General features: G+C 47.4%; 1 protein-coding gene across 2 annotated transcripts; it reads left to right on the top strand.

Moving 5' to 3' along the window:
• Positions 1-33: 33 nt before the first annotated feature.
• On the top strand, positions 34-17,876 carry brpf1 (bromodomain and PHD finger containing, 1). 2 transcript variants are annotated; one of them, XM_030353413.1, is made up of 16 exons: positions 36-485; positions 1,677-2,464; positions 3,382-3,571; positions 4,013-4,300; positions 4,786-5,303; positions 5,915-6,113; positions 6,663-6,794; positions 8,491-8,619; positions 9,008-9,482; positions 9,585-9,884; positions 10,371-10,649; positions 11,387-11,534; positions 13,209-13,342; positions 14,093-14,208; positions 15,492-15,646; positions 16,617-17,876. In XM_030353413.1, the coding sequence occupies exons 2-16, from the start codon at positions 1,722-1,724 to the stop codon at positions 16,798-16,800; spliced, it is 3,990 nt and encodes a 1,329-aa protein (XP_030209273.1). In that variant the 5' UTR covers positions 36-485; positions 1,677-1,721; the 3' UTR covers positions 16,801-17,876. The 2 variants fall into 2 exon arrangements, with proteins under 2 accessions (XP_030209283.1, XP_030209273.1); XM_030353423.1 differs by lacking the exons at positions 14,093-14,208; positions 16,617-17,876 and having other exon boundaries at positions 34-485.
• The last annotated feature ends 1,380 nt before the right edge of the window (positions 17,877-19,256 follow it).

Here is a 19,256-nt window from a genome sequence, read left to right as displayed (position 1 = left end):
GGTTCAGTAGTAGTAAACTGGCGGAAGAAAAAAAAAACATCAAAGCCTATAGCAGGCGAAACACATCGGTAGATTCGTCACTATCAGGGAAACAACAACAGACCGTTTTCATTATAAAACAAATGCAGAGTAAAATGTCTACTGAACCTTATCGCACATTTGATTGAACTAAAAACGTACAAAAACTTCCACATGTGGACATTTTTGAATCTGGACGGAAAGAAGTAGATCCTGCTTCGCCTGACGAATGTGTATACACGCGCCAATGGCGTTCAGCAATGGTGGCCCCTTTTGTTCGGTCGAGTTCCTGAATTATTCCTATCACAATGAACTCAATGCAATACTGTTTTTTATCGTAAACATTTCCAATGCGTGTGCGCTTGGTGTAAATCTACCTGGGACCATTTGATCGATACACATCGGTCTGCAAACCTTCCGATCTGGTGTGAGATTTCGCCGCACGCAGTCTCGAGGAACGCGGAGTAGTAAGTGTTTATAATATAGATCGCTACATGGTTTGAGGACCATGAAGCTGGGTGGGGCGTTGAGTTTTAATTAATATTAGCTTATATTCCAACAATTCATGTGTAGTAGCTAAATATGAATATAGAAGTCAAGACTACCCTGATCGGCAACACTCAAAATAACTCTGTATAGTGTGTACCACCAAGCATCGCTTGTGTGTGTGTGTGTGTCTTGCCAGCTTCAAGACTATTAATTGGTGGATTATTAAATCAACACATTGCCTAGTCAAGCAAGGTATCCCTACTTTTTTTCCCACCGTAGTCTTATTAACTAAACATTCTTCTGTCATTCTGCTGCTGGTGTCTAGCATTCTCAGGGTGAGGTCATTGTGGAGGGAAACATTGTAGCAGCCAGAATGATGAGCGACAGTAAGACTACTATATGTCAATCTGCGAACTTTAAATGTGTCCCCTGCTTGTGTTGTGAAGTCCCGAAGCGTCCTCTCCTCTACGGAAAAATTAATAGCTTTAACGGGCTAACGTTTAGCACGTGAATACAAGCACTGGTGTAAACGGCATGGGGTGTATTATACCACATTGAGCGGAACAAAACAAAAAATCCGCCAAAATTAACAAACGACAGCTAGAGCTAACGTTGGCTCTGTCCTCTCTGCTGTGTGGTTGATGTTGTGGTTGGAAATGCGGTTGGTGCTTTTGTTTACTATCGTTAGCCTGGTAGCTCATAAGTAGCAGGCTGGGGTGCTTCGTTCAGTGTAGGCTACTACATGGAGGACGCACTATATGCTAAAGCTAACATTAGAGCGGGTTAATTTATTCCGTTGTGCTTGTTTCTTTTCAAAATCCTTGTTACTTGCTACCAGACAGGTTGGTCCACGTTTGTAGTCCAGGATACAGTGATTCGTTTGATGGGTTGGTGTTGACCCGCCCACGACAACATGTTTAAAGTAGATGTAGTGTAGCTAGACTAGAAAAGGTGGCTGTTTACATGTTTAAACTGAGGCTGAGGATATCTATCAGTCAGTCTGTTGCCATGGTGCAGAAAGACGTTTGTCACGTGATGATAACAAAACCAGTGAACAGTCTGAGCTGAGTTAGTTGGTGTCACATTTACCTTTAAACTGTCTTTAAAACTTCTATTTATATATATATGCTAAGTTGTGTCTCATCTGCTGCCTTTTGCCCATGCTTCAGATGTAAAACTGTGTTGGAGCCGTCCCAGCAGTGGCCCTTGGCACAATGGGGCTAGACTTTGACGTGAAAACATTCTGTCACAACCTCCGGGCCACCAAGCCTCCATACGAGTGTCCTGTGGAGACCTGCCGCAAAGTTTACAAAAGCTACAGCGGGATAGAGTATCACCTCTACCACTATGACCACGACAACCCCACGCCTGCACCTAACATGCCCCAGAAAAAGAGGAAAGGCAGGCCCCCGCGGGTGTCACTCGCGGGCTCCATGGACGGCGACGGAGGGGGCGGCAAGGGCGGCGGACAAGGCCAGGGGGGGAATACGCCCGGCAGCCCGTGCCGGTCGGACCGCTCCCACTCACCGGGCCGGGATACGATGACGTATGCCCAAGCCCAGCGCATGGTGGAGCTGGAGATCCAGGGGCGCATCCACCGCATCAACATCTTTGAGAACATTGACGTGGTGTCCGAGGAGGACAGCGAGACGGAGGACCCCCCGTCGTCCGGCACGGGGGGCAGCGGAGGTGCGGCGTGCAACGGCGCGGACAGTGGCGCGGGGGGAAGCGATGCCGGGGGGAACGGCAAGGACAGGGGGCCAGACACGCCGGCTGCCAACGGTGGCAAAGCCACCCCCAAGTCCGGGAAGCACAAGAGCAAAGAGAAGAAGAAGGAGGGCTCGTCGCATCACCACAGCGCACCGTCAGGCCCGGCAGTCAAACTGCCCGAGGCGGTGTTCAGAGAGCTGGACCAGGAGAGGCCCGACGCCCCTACTCGCCACTTGTCCTACTACAGGTGAGTTTTGACTGGGATCCTTTTCGGCCACAACATGAAATGGGCCAAGAGGATGTTGTCTGGCCGTCTAGCTCTAAGGGCTCTTAGATTACACGTAATGCAGCCTCAACACCTGACACAGTGACTCAAAATCGTGTAGCTCCCCTGTGCATCCGGTTAACTGTAGTCAATATGCTGTAACCAATCTTCAAGGTTCTCACTCTACATACTCCTATTGTATTGTGTCAGATGCATGTTATTACAAACTAAGACTAACTGAATCTAAGTCTATTCAATAGTAATCTCGTATCTGGCAGCCCTTCTATTTTATAGCAGTACTTCTGGGGGGAGATTGTGCCCAGCCTTGGCCGGGAACATAAAAGTGTTTAATCACAGAGATATTCTACCGAAGAAAACTCATTCACACGAGTGCATGTGACTTTCTGAAGGGGCTTTAATTAAGTGTTGCCAGTCGACAGTGGCCTATGTACGCAGTCTTGATTTGAAACCTCTACAGACACTTATAACACTGCTGGCCGAGTGTTGTGTTTGCCAATTACACCCTTACAGAATCCTCGCCTCCAGTCACAAGCTCGGACGAAACAAATACAAAGCGAAAGAAAGCGAAACGCCCCGTTCACCCAGAGTCACTTTGTCCAACATCAGACTTTAGAATTACTCTAAAGTCTGATTTGTCAGACTAATGCAATAACAACATGGGCACAATAAGAAATAACCATGAATCATGATAACCGTGACTGTGTCCGTTTTTTGTTTTGCCCGGCTGAACAGATAACGTTGTCCCTGGCTTCTCTCTGTGAACTGATCTGTACTACCGTATGCTCCCTGTAAACCCTCTCCACCCACCTCCTCCCGCCCCTGGTGGTCGTTCATCACGGTAGTCACTTCACCACCTCTTCCCAATCCCGCCCCAAAAGGTACATAGACAAGTCGGTGGAGGAGCTGGACGAGGAGGTGGAGTACGACATCGACGAGGAGGACTACATTTGGCTGGACATCATGAACGACAAGCGGCGGTCCGACGGCGTGACGCCCATCCCCCAGGAGGTGTTTGAGTACCTCATGGACCGCCTGGAGAAGGAGTCCTACTTTGAGAGCCACAACAAGGTGCGCACCTGAACTCATAGCCGCTAAGCAGTGGAGACGGCAGGGTGACTCGGATGGATGGATTCAAGGGGGAAGGAGATATGGAGTGGTTTGTTATCAGAGTAAACCCTCACTCTCAGATAATAGAAGTTAAGATAAAACTGTATTAGTCCCCGATGGGTAATTGGATGTTGAGGCAGCAGAACAACATAATGGTAAAAGTATTAAAAAGGGCTACATATGTAAAATAGATCAATTATAATTTACGTTTAGGCAAGCTTAACCTTCTTTTGGATTAAAACAATGCATCTGTTCCTTATTGATGCAATGCCAATGTAAGACAAAGTGCAGGGAGATGATACAAATAACAGATCACTAACGGAAAGAAAACAAATCCCTCTGTCCACTGAAACCACTGCTTCTCTCCCCCCCCCCCCCCCTCCCCCCCACTCCCCTGCACAGGCGGACCCCAGCTCGCTCATCGACGAGGACGCCGTGTGCTGCATCTGCAACGACGGCGAGTGTCAGAACAGCAACGTGATCCTGTTCTGTGACATGTGCAACCTGGCCGTGCACCAGGAGTGCTACGGCGTGCCCTACATCCCCGAGGGCCAGTGGCTGTGTCGCCGCTGCCTGCAGTCCCCCAGCAGGGCGGTGGACTGCGCCCTATGCCCCAACAAGGGCGGTGCCTTCAAGCAGACGGACGACGCCCGCTGGGCGCACGTGGTGTGCGCCCTCTGGATCCCGGAGGTGAGCTGCCTGTGCCCCCTGACACGACTACCTGTTCTTCGTGTTCAGATATTTCTGAATTGATTGTTTACGAGAACAAATGAGAGGTGTGTGTGTGTGTACGTTATCGTATCGTATTTGTTTCAACTCTAAACTTAAACACTCAATTATTTTATTTGTTATGATTTTTGCTTTAAGTAGGGGGTGTACAATGATGGGATTAAGTATGATGGTGAAATGTTGAACAGCAATGCCCTTTTCATTTTCCGCATTTGTTTAGATAATGAGCCACAAATGTGGGGTCAGGCTCCTCTCTATGATGGAAGTAAAGTTCTTAACTCCCAAAGTTATCCTTTCTCCCATTTAGCAGTCAGCGATCACTTCAGGGTCAGTCAGTGATCACATCAGGGTCAGTCAGTGATCACATCAGCAACGCAACGCTCCACGCCCCTCTAACCCAGTGCTGTAGTAGTGAACTGAGACATGCCCCCCCCCCCCCCCGCCAGGTGTGCTTCGCCAACACAGTGTTCCTGGAGCCCATCGACAGCATCGAGCACATCCCCCCCGCCCGCTGGAAGCTCACCTGCTACATCTGCAAGCAGCGCGGCTCGGGCGCCTGCATCCAGTGCCACAAGGCCAACTGCTACACCGCCTTCCACGTGACCTGCGCGCAGCAGGCCGGCCTCTACATGAAGATGGAGCCCGTGCGCGAGACGGGCGCCAACGGCACGTCGTTCAGCGTGCGCAAGACGGCCTACTGCGACATCCACACTCCGCCCGGCTCGGCCCGCCCCCTGGCCGGGGTGGGCGGGGCCAGCATGGGCTCGTCCAACAGCGAGGGGGAGCTGGAGGACGACGACGAGCCCAGCATTGGCCACGACGACGACTCCAAGGGCTGGAGCTCGGAGCGCGCCAAGCGCGCCAAGGCCAAGTCCCGCATCAAGATGAAGCGCGCCCGCAAGATTCTGGCAGAGAAGAGGGCGGCCGCGCCGGTTGTGTCGGTGCCCTGCATACCCCCCCACAGGTACGCTGACGACGCGCACGCACCCACACACGCCTCTCCGTTAGTTGTCCATCTGTCATCTTTAATTTGGGACATTACAGTGGTTATCTCAAAGATTTATTTTACATTCTCAATCAACATTGTGTTACCTCGATAAGAATTGCCTGAACTGAACTTTATGTACTTGGGATCACCCCCTTTAAGACTATCTACACACCTGCAAACTTGTCGCTTTTCGGCGACAATCGCCGTTTTCTTTTTTTTTTCTTTCACGCTAAATCCCGGCCTAGGGTAGCTTTGAATTCGAGTAGCCGTATACTTCGAAACACCGATCAGTTCTTGGACCAATGATTTCCCCCCCCCCCACCTAAAAAAAATAATAATAAATAAAATAAAAATAAAAATATTATGCAAGTCAAATATTTTTTAGGAAATCATGTATAAATAGATAAGTACTTTAATTATCCCCGTGGAGAAATAACTTTCCTGCAGCACAACACGACAATCAATCAACTCCCATCAGACAACAGAAACCCAGTGCACATAGTACATAAACAAATCTCTTTATACCGCTAGAACCTAGAGGTTGTGGTCTGAATAACGGAACCGTGCTGGGGCTCCCCTGTGTCCAGGCTGGGTAAGATCACCAGCAACCTCACGGTGCCTCGAAAGAGCCAGTTCATGCAGAGGCTGCACAGCTACTGGACCCTGAAGCGGCAGAGTCGCAACGGCGTGCCGCTGCTGCGCCGGCTGCAGACGCACCTGCAGTCCCAACGCAATGTGGAGCAGATCCTGCCCACGCCGCCACCCAGCAGCGCCATACTTCCTGTGGTGAGACGCGCACACACATACAAAGACACAGACGTGCTCCCACACTGCACATGTGCAGGGTTTTCTCCAAAGAATGCCGTACTGCTGCTGTACCACCATGTAACATTAAGAATTGGGTCTAGATCTAAAAATCGGACTTTGAAACATTTCTGTTTATTTCTGTATTTTCTTTATTTCTTCACTGGTTTAATTGTGTAGAACTAATTTGAACAGCGCTTCAAAAAGCTAGGGTACAATATCGCGCAGGTTTGGACAACCTAAAATATGTTTAATATAAAAAAAAATATATAGGCCTATATATAGAATATTTTTCCCAAGGGAAATCTCCACCACAGTTTATCATGAATCACTGTTATATCTGACGTGTGTCTGTCTGTCTGTCTGTCTGTCTGTCTGTCTGTCTGTCTGTCTGTCTGTCTGTCTGTCTGTCTGTCTGTCTGTCTGTCTGTCTGTCTGTCTGTCTGTCTGTCTGTCTGTCTGTCTGTCTGTCTGTCTGTCTGTCTGTCTGTCTGTCTTCGTTTCTATGTATGTGCGGTGCCCATGCTCCAGGGAGAGGGCGAGGAGAAGCCGTCTGCGCTGAAGGAGCAGCTGAAGGCCTGGCAGAGGCTGAGGCACGACCTGGAGCGAGCACGCCTCCTGGTGGAGCTCATACGCAAGAGGGAGAAGCTCAAGAGGGAGACGGTGAGCCCCGCTGTCCTTGTTCATCCCTCCCGCCCTCCATTAATTCACACTCCCGCTCATTCCGTTCACTGGCGGCAGAGGCCAATGTGTAGTTCCAGTAACGTCCTGTAGGGGGTTCAACGCGGATGGATGCAGAGAGCGCGCCCCTTTTAAAGACGCTAGTTAAAGGCCTACGTGCAGGTTAACCGGAAGTTTTGACTAATGGGTACATAAAGCACTCAAAATATGTGTAAAATTTATAAAGTGTCTCCAAAATAGTGTTAAAGTCCAGTTTTTGGCGTTTCTGGCAGTAACGGGTGTTTTCTAACACCATTCGGCGATGACTACACGTTGGGGAGACGTGGTGGAAGGTAGCCTCAGCTTAGTACTAGAACTATGGCGTCTAAGAGGTGGCAAGAACCACAAATAACATGTATGACGGCCCACAGCAGTTTAATTTCGAACGTGTCAGACGTGAGAGGGCGAATGAGGAATTGCCGAGAACTGATGGCGGTCAAAGCCAATTAAATGCATGGTCAGAGGAGAATGAGTGGAGAGTTGCCATCATTTAGCAACACAGCAACAAGCGCTGGAGTTAGTCAATGAACAGCAGTGCATACAATAACGACCAACCACAAGGCCTTCATAACCATGCAGTATGCCGAAGCCGGAAAGGACACACGCACAGTCACACTCACTCATCTTAAGGGAAAATGCTCGGGATATTGCCCAATATGCCGAGATAGCGAACCGATGAAATTGCCCCATCTTAGGAGGTTTACGTGTAGCATATACTAACTATAGATAATATCTATGTATTTAATCACCCGAACACTCTCTTACTAGTCTCTACTCTCAAGGCTCTCATTGCGGCTTTGGTCCGTGTCTCCCCAACGTGTCGTCATGCAATGCATTCTGGTTGAAATGAGAGTCAATAGCAAACTGCTCAAATAGTACCTACTTTTTCGTATTACATTCCGTTTTGTGATACCTAAAAAAAATAAAAATAGAATAAATAACAGTTTAAATCTTTATTACCAACAAGCAAATTGCACAAATTCGTTGGAAAATAAACCCTGCAACACGGCCTTAAGGTTATTTAATAAGTTAACAAGTAATTTCGGATTGAACATTAATGAGTTAATATTCAATGCAAGCCGGCCAAAGATGTTATTTTTTCCCGGTGTTCGCATGCAAAAACCTCAAGCATTGGTGGTTGATGTCTTAATGTGGAACATACAGTAACAGTCGTGTGTAAACCAAAGGGCAATGTCACGGACGCTACTTCCATAATATTCACACTCTATGGTTACGTCTCACGAGTTGTTAGTCCGTAGTACTCGTGGGAGATACTGTATAGTCTAGTCCACTAATTCAGAGGTCATTCCCTGTGCTTTTTGCAGCTATTTTTGGTTTGCGTCCTCAGCCTGCTGCCTCGTTCTGCACTTCTTTCACGTGCACTTCTTTCACGTGCCTGAGGACAAATCTACACATATTTCCATATATTTTTATATTTCTTACATTGTAATATATTTATTTTGATTTGTCCTGTAGTTTAATAATGAAACCATGTGCTTTTTTAATGCATGCATTAGTGTAACTATCATACCTACTACCTAATCCACTGGCAGTACTCGCCCCTAGATTTTACATGTAGGATGATGTATTCATTGTATTCTGAATGTGTGTCTGCTGTGGTCTGAACCTGGGTGTTCAGATCAAGGTCCAGCAGATGGCACTAGAGATGCAGCTGACTCCCTTCCTGGTGCTGCTGAGAAGCACCCTGGAGCAGTTACAGGAAAGAGACACCAGTAACTTTTTCACCGAACCTGTTCCACTGGCAGAGGTAACCTGATGACACGCATGCAGACATAATGTACACGCATACAGTTTCATCCATTGTAATTTGAGATGGGATTCCTTGCATAAACCCTTGCATAAACTCAAGGGGAAATTTAGCACAGGTTAGCACATTATGTATAATATAATAAGGTCAAATTGCTATTAAACGATAACATTGTTTTATAGATGTTATTAGCGAATGGGCTAGCGCAAGAAAGTTCAAGTCTAGTTAACGATGTCTCTAGAGCGTTCCCTGGCTGAATCAGTGTGGCCACAGTCTTATCTCGGTGAATGAGCTCCACATCCACGTCGATCAACGTGGAGTGTATCGCTGTATTAATCCACTCTGCAGCACAGCCTCATTATTCAACGTCCATCTAACCCGTCCACAGGTACCCGACTACCTGGACCACATCGACACGCCCATGGACTTCCAGACCATGTGGAACCTGCTGGAGTCTCACCACTACCTCACGTTTGAGGCGTTCGAGTCCGACTTTGGCCTCATCGTCAACAACTGCCTCAAGTACAACGCCAAGGACACGGTGTTCTACCGCGCCGCGCTGCGGCTGCGCGAGATGGCCGCCGCCGTGATCCGCAGCGCACGGCGGCAGGCAGAGCGCATCGGCTTCGACTACGAGGCGGGCCTGCACCTCCCCCGCGAGCCCAGCCCCGACAGCCCCCACAACGACCGGGACAGGGACAGGGAGCGGGAGCGCGAGCGCGAGTGGGAGAGGGAACGGGAACGGGAGCGGGAGAGGGAACGCGAGAGAGACAGAGACAGAGACCGGCAGAGGGACCGAGAGAGGGAGCGGGAAAGAGACAGGGAGCGAGACAGAGACCTGCCGCTGTCTTCCAATGAGGAGGGTAAGGGAACACCCCCCCCCCCCCCCCCCCTGACACACTCCTGACCTTTCTTAGTTCCAGGGCAGATGTATGACCTCTGGCCCCTGTGCACTCGTGTTGTAGATCTGCTGCTGCCGGAGAACCGCCGGCGGCTGCCTCTGGAGGACCAGCTGCACGTTCTGCAGGCGCGCTTCGACGAGACCAATGCGGGGAAGCACAGCATCGGCCAGTCGCGGCGCGCCAAAGCCCTGAGGAAGGAGATGGCGGTCGTCAAGAGGAAGCTGGCCCACCAGCGGGAGCTGGGCGCCGGCCTGGGCCCCGTGTTGGGCGGGGAGCGGCTCTCCTCCCTCCCCCACCACCCCTCCGTCCCGGGGCGCCACGACGAGGGAGGGGAGAGCAGCAGCCAGGAGATCGGCGGCAAGGGTCAGTCCCGATGCATGGCACGGTCATACTATGTATTAGGAAACACCTAAACACATTCAACCACGCATTGACGAGGACACCACATAGTGAATCTATCAGAATGTATCAGTATATTTAACATGTGGTTAAATGGTTATGGCTTTAAATCTTTTGATCTTAACCTTTTTTAAACCTTATTAATCTACTCAACCTTTTCAAGCATAATTAATTGGGCATTTGAGGCTTGTGAAAGGATGCAATTAATTAAAGAGAGGTAAAACATGTATGCATCCAATTTTGTATGCCCAGACACATTAATATCATTATACACACGTTACAACTCTGGCACATTGTCGAAAAATAATAATCGCAACTATAATTTTTGTCATAACAGTGTTATGACCTAGACTCTATTCCTCTTGCTGAACTCCTGCACATTTATGAATCCGTAGTTTAAAATCAATGTGAAGAAGTAACCCTTTCCCTCTCTTCCCCCCCCCCCCCCAGATCTGAGCGCCTCCTCCTCGGTGCTGGCCCCGGAGGTGGGCCGCCGCACCTCCGTCCTCTTCTCCAAAAAGAACCCCAAGACGGCGGGACCCCCCAAGAGGCCCGGCCGCCCCCCTAAGAACCGGGACCTGGGCCACGGCGGGACGGGGGTGAGCCCCAGCCCCATCGGACCCCCGCAGCTGCCCCTGCTGTCCCCGTCGCGGCCGAGGAAGAGGCCCCGCAGCCCCCACAGCAGCTCCACCTCGGAGAGCGACAGCGACGCAGAGGAGCTGCTCCTGGGTACGCCATCCGCCTCGTGTTGTTTGATCCGTCCTTTGTTTGGAGGACATCGGAAATCAGCCCTTTTACCTCTGATTGTGTTATGGGTTATCACGTGTTTGTTCAGCGCCAGATAGTCTTGCGCCTAGAATCCAATCAATCTCATGAATTACAATAGATTTGCGTCTAAGCTTTCACTTTGATTCTATTGTTGTGGTCCGGAAACGTAGCCAGGCGGGTTGACAAATGACCCGTACGATGAAGTGGTCACAGCCATTCACGTTTTGTTACTGGTTCCTGTTGCTTGCGGTTTGGCACTTAATAATTAATTGAGGAAGTAAATATAGCAATTTAGATTCTAGAGTTTATTAGCTGACTGAGCTGTATGTAAATAATACGTTCTGACATTTTCCTGATACGATATTGGTTAGGTGTGTAGTTGATGCGTCCCTCTGTGAGATGTTATTGCTATTTTTGTCTTGTTGAGATCAAGATCTCTTTACCAAGAGAGTAAACAAATTAAAATCGAAACAATAATTTGACAAGTAAAGCACAACAGTGAATCTGCACGTTGAATACAAAGCCAAGCAGTAAGACGGATCAACAGGAACGGTTAAACAAAGCGTACAGAGAAGCCGACCTTAAAGTTTTAAAACGTTCTGAAGAGAACATGCATTGCTTTATTCTGTGCATTTATTCAATCAGTGCACCACAGTGTATTCATTATCTTAAACAACTTAATATACTCTGCGCTCCAGGGTTACCGAGCAACGGGTTTGACGGCGGGAACCAGCCGGTGACGGAGAGCTTCCGGGTGTACAGGAACGAGAGGAGCCTTCCGCGGTCCAGCTCCGACTCTGAATCCACCAGCAGCAGCAGCAGCAGCGCGGCCTCGGACCGCACCAGGTAGGGGCGCTTCAGAGGGCCGCTTCCTCTGACTGGGGACACCGGTAGGGGAACGATGTCGGGGAGGGGGGGGGGGGGGGTTTCGCCACACAAGTTGATCAATTCAGCCCCTCACCACTCACCTGCTTCTTACCAGCAGTTTATCATGGCAGTATTTTTCAGACGAGCAAGAGAATACAAGCAAGTCTTTTGTGTAAAACAATACGAACAGTCATGATCCTTTAAAACAATCTCACTCTAAAGTTAGACAAAATATAAGACATTAGATGACATCAAAACCACCAAGTAATCGATCTTTCTTGTCTAATTATTTATTTATTTGTCAGTGACACTGCAAAGAACATAACATTAGAAGGGTAAAAAAACAATGTCCCATTTCCTTTTAATCTGTTAGTGTGACACCTGCTTTTGCTCATAGGGCTTAAAGCTATATACTGTAGGCCGCCCAGTCAAAACAATAACAAAATAAGTAGTTAGAAGATGTAAAAAACGTTGGATCATTGTTGAGGGTTGTCTTCACCACCAATAATCTATATGACGTCTCAGACTACGAGTTAACATATTCGATTTATTTACGCTAAGTTTAGTGACATCATGTCATGTCAATCGAATGAATTAGACGCTAGTAACATTACTTTAACTTGCTAATTTACCATTAGACGAGCGGACTCCCCGAACAGCTGGAGGTAATGTTATGTGGGGCAGCCCATCCCTCCTTATCTGTGGTCAAAGCTATCGCACTAACAATAACTGTACGTTAAACTGACTTAAGCTAGACCGTATATAATACATTTAATTTACTTTCATGTGTACATCGAAGTAAACAATATTAGAATTCTTAGCACACCAACAAAAAAGCCTACATAATGATAACACGGGTACTCTTTGAGTTTTTGACCGTGTATCAGAGTTAAGATTGGAGTTTAATGGTGTTTGTGGCATCCCTAGTACTGGTTTGTGAACTCTCATTGATTATATGATAGATTTAGCAAGCCTCTTCTCTGCAGGGTAAGGTCAATAACAGCCATTCATGATCATTGTGGGAGTGGGTGTGTCTGATGGCTGGTTTAAGCAGCCTTACCTGGCAGACTGGCTGGAATCTGGTGCTAGGTGAGGCTGCACACCTTTTACAAATTGAGTCATCTGTCTGCACAGGTTAAACCAGCCATCCAAACACACTCTTCAATTTTTCGACTCAATGGCAACACAGAACACCAGACCATGTTATCATTTTCAAATAACCTTGACAATAAACCGGTCTTTCAACAATCACCACCACCCTGCGTCCAATTGTCTGGTGGAGCCCAATAGAAGTCACCTATGTGTAGAGTGACAGCCACCTGTAACTGTGGAACTTGTTACAATCATTTATATGATTCACATTGCATTAAGAGGAGGGGCTATTCCGCCTGTTAATGTGTGTTGGTGAGAGGCCATGTACACTGATCGCGGATGGCATCGGTATAATGGTACAATGCAAGAACACAGCCCAGCAAAAGATATGACACCTTATAAAACTATTGTCTTCTTCGTATTGAGGAAGTTATAATCAAACCAGTAATCAAACAGTTAGGTGCTGAAAGAAGCTTAGGCTAACTTTGCTCGTGCCAAGAGCATTTCAATAGCTCCTGTTGGGACCTCCTGACTGACAGTGTGTGTATGGGTGTGTTTCAGCACCACTCCATCCAAGCAGGGCCGCGGAAAGACGTCCTTCTCCCGCTCAGCCTTCCACGAGGACAGCAGCGAGGAAACGTCCGGCACGGAAAACGACTCCTACTCCGTCGGAGGCTCGCGCAGTGTTTCGCACCGTAAGCAAAAAAACACAGGCATATACACACACAGACATGCACACGCTTGATCACACAAACACAGACATGCATGTTGCGGGGGAGGTTCATCCTTTGGTATCATTGTTTGCCATCTTCTAGTGGTTGAGGTGGTACAGGTATGATGCATGAAATGGAAACAATGGTGACTCATCGCACAGTGTGGAAGCCTGAGAGGTAACATGTCCCAGGTAGTACTGGTCATGTGCACCATAATGTTAGGCAATGTCATGACAGGCCATGAAATGCTTGTATTCCAGGCGTGAGACTATGAAATGAAACACTGTGACACACTGGAAAGGCATGATGGAGAGTTATGTGATACAGTACATGAAATAACTATTTTTTTAGATTAATTTTTTCAGCAAAGTATATCTGTGTGGGAAAAGCCACAGTGATCATTGGCACATACAGAGATGGTTGTTTTTTTCCCGCAAATACCACACACCTGCACAGCAGAAACACACACACACAAACACCTGTTCAGTAGTCGTAGTTTTGCAATTTAGCGAACATTTTCTTTAACCGCTCCCGTCAACAGAAGATTATGTAGAGATAAGCACTACTTGCAACAGTATACAATGGAAAGGAGACGCTGTTGCCGCAGTGTTATGCTGACGGAGGCCCAGTTTCCTTATTGTGTGTATGTGTGTGGGAGTGTGTGTGCGTGTGTGGTGGTGTGTCGTCTTTCTGTGACCATGCGGTGGGGGCTTTTTTTTTTTTTTGTCTCAGTGGTGCGTAGTCGCAGCCGCTCTGGGTGCTGGATGACCTCCGACGACTACTCGACCCTGGACGCCCTAGATCTGGTTTGGGCCAAGTGCAGAGGCTACCCCTCGTACCCGGCTCTGGTGAGACTCTGTCTCTGACTCTGTCTGTCTACGTCTTTGACTCTGTCTCTGTCTCTGACTCTCCCCATCTCTTTTAGTCTCTCTCTGACTCTCCCCATCTCTTTCAGTCTCTCTCTGTCTCTGACTCTCCCCATCTCTTTTAGTCTCTCTCTGACTCTCCCCATCTCTTTCAGTCTCTCCCTGTCTCTGACTCTTCCCATCTCTTTCAGTCTCTCTCTGTCTCTGACTCTTCCCATCTCTTTCAGTCTCTCTCTGTCTCTGACTCTCCCCATCTCTTTCAGTCTCTCCCTGTCTCTGACTCTCCCCATCTCTTTCAGTCTCTCTCTGTCTCTGACTCTCCCCATCTCTTTCAGTCTCTCTCTCTCTCTGACTCTCCCCATCTCTTTCAGTCTCTCCCTGTCTCTGACTCTCCCCATCTCTTTCAGTCTCTCTCTGTCTCTGACTCTCCCCATCTAACCCTCTCTCTTTGTCGATTTCTGTTTCCATCTCTTTCTCTCACTCTCCCTGTTTGTTTGTCTGTGTGTCTCTCTCTGTGGGGTTCTGTCACTTTCTATGGCTGTGTGTGTGTGTGTGTGTGTGCGCGCGTGCGTGTCTGTGCGCACGTGCGTGTGTGTGTCTCTCGCTCTGTCTCTGTCTCAGGGTGTTTAAAATTATACAATCCTTGTATAAGGAGCCGAAAATCTCCTTTTATTCCCTCAGATGTATTGCACTTATATAAGGAGTGTACACTCCATTTGTCAATGATTACAAGAAACTCCATTCTGTCAATACTTTTAGAATGAAAGAAGGTGTGCTTTTGCACACTCCACAGTTTGGAGTGTTTGAACTTGGTGGTAGGGGCGGCAACTAAAAAAACGACTGGTTAAACAATGACTGGTGATGCCATTTACTTTTCAGGTCAGCCCCCTAAAAAAAGATTGTGTGACTGTGGTTTGGAGTGGAAGTTCATGCCTCCAAAGGTCTAATTTAGTCATACTATAGCTACTTTGAAGGCTGTTCACACCACCACGGAAAATTATATACGCAAAGATAATTGTACAATTAAATCGTATTTCAAGAATCGTCCCATAATGGTGTGTGTATAGTTAACTGCTATCCACACCAGTGGAAGACACAGAAGATTAAATGCCACAATTTTGTGCAGCTGTGACATGAAAATTATTTTGTGTTTGAAGACATCCGTCTGGGATTACCACGATCGAACATGATCGCGCTAGTATGATGTGTCCCATTGTTACACTGAGCTGATCTAACCCTCTCCCTCCTCCCACCGCTCGCTGCAGATCATTGACCCCAAGATGCCCAGGGAAGGGGTGTTCCACCGGGGCGTGCCCATCCCAGTGCCCCCCCTTGACGTGCTGAAGCTGGGGGAGCAGATGACCCAGGAGGCCAGAGAGCACCTCTTCCTGGTGCTCTTCTTTGACAACAAGCGAACGTGGTACGTGTGCACATGTTTCACTTCAGTTCCAGAGCATCATGTTCTTCATGTTCCATTCTCGAGTTTCCGCTTGTGCCCTTTATTATCTTGCATTTTCAAATGTGGTTTAGAAAAAAAGTCACAAATCAGATGGTTTCCGATAATTATCTACCTACTGTCTCAGGCATCTGACAGTTTTTTTGCTTTGAACAAAGTGCACATACAGAAAACTCAGAACTATAGTTTTGCTTCAGGGGGAAATGGGGCAAATGTGGTTTTAAGGGAGGAGGAGAGGAAGACGACGAGGCGTCTTTTTAGGTCATGGTTTTGCAGCTGAATTATTTGTCTACGTCTTTAACGTCCCACTTGATATTGAGGATGTCCTAAAATGTCACGTTGAACATGAATCACTTACTACACCTGCGTAGCAGGTTTCCTAACTTCCTTCCTAACCATTGATAGAAGCATTTCATTTAAGAAAATGAATTCTATAATATATGGATGATTGAGAGGTGTATATGTTAAATTATTAACTATTACCCTTTTTATGAAATATGTTGGAATATTTAAACATCGATACATTTGATGAGCGCATAATCAGACTCCAAAAATAAACCTCTATTTAGAAGAAAAGAAGTGCCATGTTACACTGAGAGATACACTTGGAGTTTCATAGAGAGTAACACTGGGAGTTACATTGACACTTGCATTGGGTGTGACACTGGGAGTTCAAGTCAGAATGTGTAACTTTTTTACTTTTCAATAATGTTATCAATAAATTCACATCTGTTATCTGATTAGCTTCTACGGAAAAGAAAAATGTCTGGCAAGCCCACACCTTTCTCATAGTTTACAAGAAACGTACTATCAGCATTCCCTAAACACCTCCCACTCAAACCTCCCTGGCAGCCAAACTACGCTCTTTTGCGTTGCGCAGTTAGAGCGGCCACCTCTGGATTTTTTTGAATGGCGTGTGACCCGTGTCTCGCAGGCAGTGGCTGCCGCGGTCCAAGCTGGTGCAGCTGGGCGTGGACCAGAAGCTGGACAACGAGAAGATGCTGGAGGGCAGGAAGTCCAACATCCGGAAGTCGGTCCAGGTGGCCTACCACCGCGCCATGCAGCACCGCAACAAGGTGCAGGGGGACCCCAGCAGCGACACCAGCGACAGCGACTGAACACGGCGGCGGCAGGCTCGCCCACACTGGTCCCGGACGCCGCGTGTCGTGATGGAGCAGGCGGGTGGGGTTGTGGGGGTTGTGGGGGTGGGTGGGCGGGGGTGAAGAGGTGAAGACCCCCAGCCCACCAAGTCTGGGGTCCTGCTGATGGACACAAGTAGTGGAAGTAGCACCCAGTGAAAAGCACTACATCCTCAACACACACACACGCACGCACGCATACACAAGTTTGTTATTTAACCTGAAATGTAAGATATTGTATTTAAGATAAAGGAAAAAGGGTATTAATAATGATAATAATAATAATGGTGATGATGATGAAAAAAAAAAAAAGATGTGTCCAGAATCATAATTCACGCGGATCGATCTAAATGCGTCCTGATAAGATGTTTAAGGAAAACAAACAAAGCGGATATGATATTAATCGCGTGAAATCAAGGCGCTCTCATTTGTCTCCCACACACTTTCTGTTCACATTCAGACAGGAAATTCCAATACTGTACCTCCACAGAACACACACTCTGTGGTGAGGTGACGCTGTGTTGTGCATCAGCCTTGTTCTTAGTCCTGCCCCCCCCCCCCCCAACCACCCCCACTACCGTGATGTCGCCGTTTCAAAGAGCACAAGCAGAGACTCCACAGTGCGACTCCCCCCCCCCCCCCCCCCACTCCGAGTCGCCAGGTCTGCGTTGCAACCAAACTGTTTATTTATTCCGCTCCCACGAATCCCGGAACCCTCACCTTGACGGCGGACACGGCTCGGCAGCCCTGATGTTTATTTTTTAACCCAACGTTCTTGTTGATCATGCCTTTGTGTGTGTGTGTGTGTGTGTGTGTGTGTGTGTGTGTGTGTGTGTGTGTGTGTGTGTGTGTGTGTGTGTGTGTGTGTGTGTGTGTGTGTGTGTGTGTGTGTGTGTGCGAGCATGTGTGAGTATCATGCAGGCTGCTGGTGAATGATTCTTGATGACTAATCGAAAACTGTCTGTAGTCTCAGGCCATTGGCTGTAGAATTTTTTTATACATAAAAAATTGCATAAAGATAGAAGTTTAATAAAAAGAATTGAGTTTTTATACAATTGCGCGTGAGCTGTGTCAATGTTTGTTTTTGTCTCTTTTCAGGATAAACCGGACAGCCCTTCACAAAGTGGGGTTATTGTATGAATCACTGAACACTAAGGTCAAAGCAAATGCAACAACAAAAAACTTACTTAAATACTTTCCCTTAATACTTAACTCATTCTTATAGATAAACATACATATGCATACCTCCAGATATAATGTTTGTCCAACGTGCAGCCAACATTACGACATCAATGCTTTAACCTTTAGGCGATCATTCTTGTTGAGATATGTACGTTTGTATAGTTAATTAGTTGTTATTACCAATTCGTTTATTAAAACTAATTGATTAGTAATTTTAATCATTTTAGGATCTTTAATGGATAACATTCTTTCCAGTGTTTTTCCTGTATTTCCAACTCCACTTAGGTTTGAGTGCTTTAAGAATCCTTCACGAGTGGGGACATTTGGGTTGTCGTACAGCCACATTGCTTATAACCTCTCTAAAGTTGAATTCCTATGGTTAACATTGTACTTGTAGTGAAACATGAACATCATAGGTGGGAGTGAAGGAGCTAAATGGAATCCCTTAAAGGTTGGGTAGGTGATTTGGGAAACGCCAGCAGATTTTGAAAATACACAACTCAAATGGTCCTACCCCCTCTCCTTCAACGCTGACTCTGACTCCACCCATTCCAAGTACCTGGACGCGCAATCATGCACGAGCGCGAACAGAGATGCGCGAGAGCGAGCCAGGCTAGCGTAGGTTTTCGTTTAACAACATGGCACTACATTCAGCTGTAAGTTGCACCCAGTACCGCGGGAAGTAGGAGTGCTGGGGGTGCTGCAACACCCCCTGTCCGAGGCCCTGTCTTATCACAGAAAACTATCATTTCTAAACACTCCGGCCAAAGTGGAGATTTCTGAAAACGCCGGTTATGTGTTGTCGTGTCAACGGGGAGAAACGGGATTTTAGGTTCTGAAGCGTCACATTATGCACCAGGAAATGCTTAACGTCATGTGAGCGCCCGCTGTACCGTATTGGTCCGAATATAAACACAAACCCCATTGTAAGACGACCTATATTTGGAAAAAAGATTTGAAGACCAGATCCGTTTTTTATGAATAAATAAATTGTATTCATTGAAATAATATACGAAAATAAAAAGGCATCGAATAAAACACTGCATTGCCACTAAACAGTAGTGCAAATAGGCCGTACTGATGTGTACACCAAAGACTATTCCTGACACTCCTCTGCCCCGCTGTGTTCGCTCTGGCTGTGGTCGCTCCGAACTGTTTCGGCCCGTGGCAAAGCGAGTCATCCTCGCTGCTGTCCAAGGCATTTTGAGACGCAGCATTTATTTAATGCTCATATGACCTAGTGCTGAAAAAAG

The sequence above is a fragment of the Gadus morhua genome, chromosome 1, assembly GCF_902167405.1.
Source record: "Gadus morhua chromosome 1, gadMor3.0, whole genome shotgun sequence".
NCBI lineage: Eukaryota > Metazoa > Chordata > Actinopteri > Gadiformes > Gadidae > Gadus > Gadus morhua.
Note: the sequence above shows the minus strand (reverse complement) of the source record. Positions and strands in the feature narration are given on the sequence as shown.

Coding starts and splice junctions, on each gene's coding strand:
- brpf1 (XM_030353413.1), top strand. CDS start 1,722: ATGGGGCTAGACTTTGACGTGAAAACATTCTGTCACAACCTCCGGGCC. Junction 8,620..9,007: donor AACCTGTTCCACTGGCAGAG/GTAACCTGATGA, acceptor ACCCGTCCACAG/GTACCCGACTACCTGGACCA. Junction 15,647..16,616: donor TTTGACAACAAGCGAACGTG/GTACGTGTGCAC, acceptor CGTGTCTCGCAG/GCAGTGGCTGCCGCGGTCCA.